Consider the following 2,411-nt stretch of genomic DNA (forward strand, 5'->3'; position numbering starts at 1 on the left):
CGCTTAGTTAATGTCTTAACCTAGGAGGCACTTGTCAAAGGCACTCGTCAGAAGCACTCACCTGGATCCGAGCCAAATCAAATATGGCGAAGCATGTGTATTCATCCGAGTTAGTCCATGTGTCTGTAACAATCAAATATTATACTATTTTATTATTTTTTAGGCGGTAGCCACTCTCTAGCCTTCCCATCCCTATAAATAAAGGGTTGGGAGGTATTTTGTGCTCTTTTTTTAGGCCACTAAATTTTATGATATTGAGCACAGATAGATTTTCTTACTGGCCACCTATCTCTTCCTTTCTTTATATGTTGCCTTAGCTAGCCTTAATAAGAAGGTCAAAATATCACCCATGGACAATTCAAAATATATATAACAAACACATAAGTGCAATCATGTATACCTTTTTAATTCTTTGACCAATAACACCAGTTGATTGGATCATTACATCTTCTTGTCTCACCTGAAGAAACTGCATGGCAAATAAAAATTTAAGAATTGCAATTGCAGTGAGAAAATTTGCCAAAATAATTAATCTGAAACCAGAAACCTGGGCAACAGAATGTGCACATTCTACTGCATCTTGATAACCTGGATTGCCCTGTATAATCATTTAAATATGTTAGAAATACCTGACAACCATCATCACGGCCAATTTGATCTTTACATAAATTTCCATATCAAACTAAGTAAAAAAACAAGCTTACGGTTGCAGCATTGGCTTGACCAGCATTAATCAATATTGCTCGTGCCTGCAAAATTTAAAGCATTTTAATTTTGATTCTGGTCAGCACTGATAATCATGTATGGCAAAAAGCCAAATATAGATGGGATTTTCATACCGTATTTGAATTTTTTAGTACATTTCTGCAGTAGATAACTGGTGCAGCAGCAACAATGTTCTTAGTGAATACTCCTGACAAAAGGGAAGCAAAATATTCACCACCTTATTTCTAAATTTTAAAGTGTATTGATCTTTAAACCATCAAAGGAGTCATATTAATAAACAATTTTAGAATCAAGAAATTTCAAGATACCCCGACCACGAATAGTTCACCACATCATATGACTACACGTAGGTACAAATTCGAAGTCACAAACTTCTAATTTAGACAATTATTCACCCTAGAAAAAAATCAAATTTAAATAAAAATTTCGGCAAATGATAATTTGATAGTTATCTAATATAAATCTTGCATAATATTTAGGATTATAAAAAAATCACATATTCAATTGAAAACTCAGACCAAATTGAAGAGCATTATATTGCATCAGATTTGATAATAATTAATCGTGCAAATAAAATGGTCACTAAATTAGAGAATCGGAACAGAGCTACACCAAGTGACAATCCAGGATAATTTCTCTCAAAAATTTGCAATCTCCAATTGCACTATGCGAGAAATAATCATATCCCACCAATACCCAAAATGGGAACTAAAGTAGAACTCAAATAAAATTGCAAACATAATGTCTTTTAAAAGTCACAAGCCCTTCTATTTATAAGTATAAACCCGCCAAAAATCAATAAATAAGTTGATAACCATATCTAAAAGCCTATAGAATAGTAAGAACTGAAACATAAAGGAGCAAAAATACTGGAGTCGAATAATATTACCATGGAAATAACTTAGATGAAACTGCAGAGAGCTAAAGGTAGCCAAAGGGTGGGAATCATTGAATGCCACAAAGATGTAAAAGAATCCTGTAATGTTCATCGGATCAAATCATCATGGAGGTGGCTAATTAGAGTATCCACCTCAATGAAGCCCATAAAATGAAGCTATCCTCGCCAATTTGGGTTATCAATTCATATAAATATTGAAGGACTTGTATTGTTAAAATTATGGAAAATATTGGTGAGGGTGTGTCTCATATCACACTATTGAGAATGAAGAGGGAGTTGCGAAAAGTCCATCAACGCTATCAGATAATCAATATGACATTATAAAAGAAAAATCAAGACTAAAAAGTGGACCATTTGATCAAATTTAAGATTATTGCAAGCTAATAATAAATTCACTTTTTTTAATAAAATTGTATTTGAAATTATATTGAAAATAGGATATTTTCTATTGAAATTACTGTTTAATTTGAATTTAACTAGTTGTTTATTTGTATATAGAATTTTTCTTTTTTGTTTAGGAGGTGAATCAAAACAATCTATGTTGCAATTGTATGCGTGAAATTCTGCATAAATAAATCATAAATTCTCTCCTAAAAGGTTTATTTTCCTCTTTTTATCGCTCTTGTTATTGATTGTTATTTTAGCAAAATATCACAACCCAGAGTATTGTAGCACATAATTGGGCATTGTAGAACAGAGTTGGTGATGCAGGACTAATTAAATGCAATGTTTATGAGTTTCAGTTAGGCTTTGCACAATTCTTTGAATAGAATAAGTTTGGAATAAA

The 2,411-nt window shown here is 31.9% G+C and overlaps 1 protein-coding gene across 1 annotated transcript; it reads right to left on the reverse strand.

The window, feature by feature from the left end:
- Positions 1-31: 31 nt before the first annotated feature.
- LOC110116246 (arginine biosynthesis bifunctional protein ArgJ, chloroplastic-like) lies at positions 32-1,715 on the reverse strand. Its single transcript, XM_028691757.1, has 6 exons — positions 1,616-1,715; positions 840-943; positions 705-749; positions 548-598; positions 401-469; positions 32-123 (listed from the first exon to the last, which is right to left on the reverse strand). Exons 1-6 carry the CDS (start codon positions 1,713-1,715, stop codon positions 58-60), a joined length of 435 nt encoding a protein of 144 aa, XP_028547590.1. The 3' UTR covers positions 32-57.
- Positions 1,716-2,411: the final 696 nt, after the last annotated feature.

This window comes from Dendrobium catenatum, unplaced genomic scaffold (assembly GCF_001605985.2).
Source record: "Dendrobium catenatum unplaced genomic scaffold, ASM160598v2 original_scaffold_62879, whole genome shotgun sequence".
Lineage (NCBI taxonomy): Eukaryota > Viridiplantae > Streptophyta > Magnoliopsida > Asparagales > Orchidaceae > Dendrobium > Dendrobium catenatum.

What these genes read in the sequence shown, in the direction of transcription:
- LOC110116246 (XM_028691757.1), bottom strand. Translation starts at nt 1,715, where the DNA reads ATGAACATTACAGGATTCTTTTACATCTTTGTGGCATTCAATGATTCC. An exon ending in TACTAAAAAATTCAAATACG is followed by an intron (nt 750 to 839) that starts GTATGAAAATCC and finishes TAAATTTTGCAG; the next exon opens with GCACGAGCAATATTGATTAA. An exon ending in TTGGTCAAAGAATTAAAAAG is followed by an intron (nt 124 to 400) that starts GTATACATGATT and finishes TGATTGTTACAG; the next exon opens with ACACATGGACTAACTCGGAT.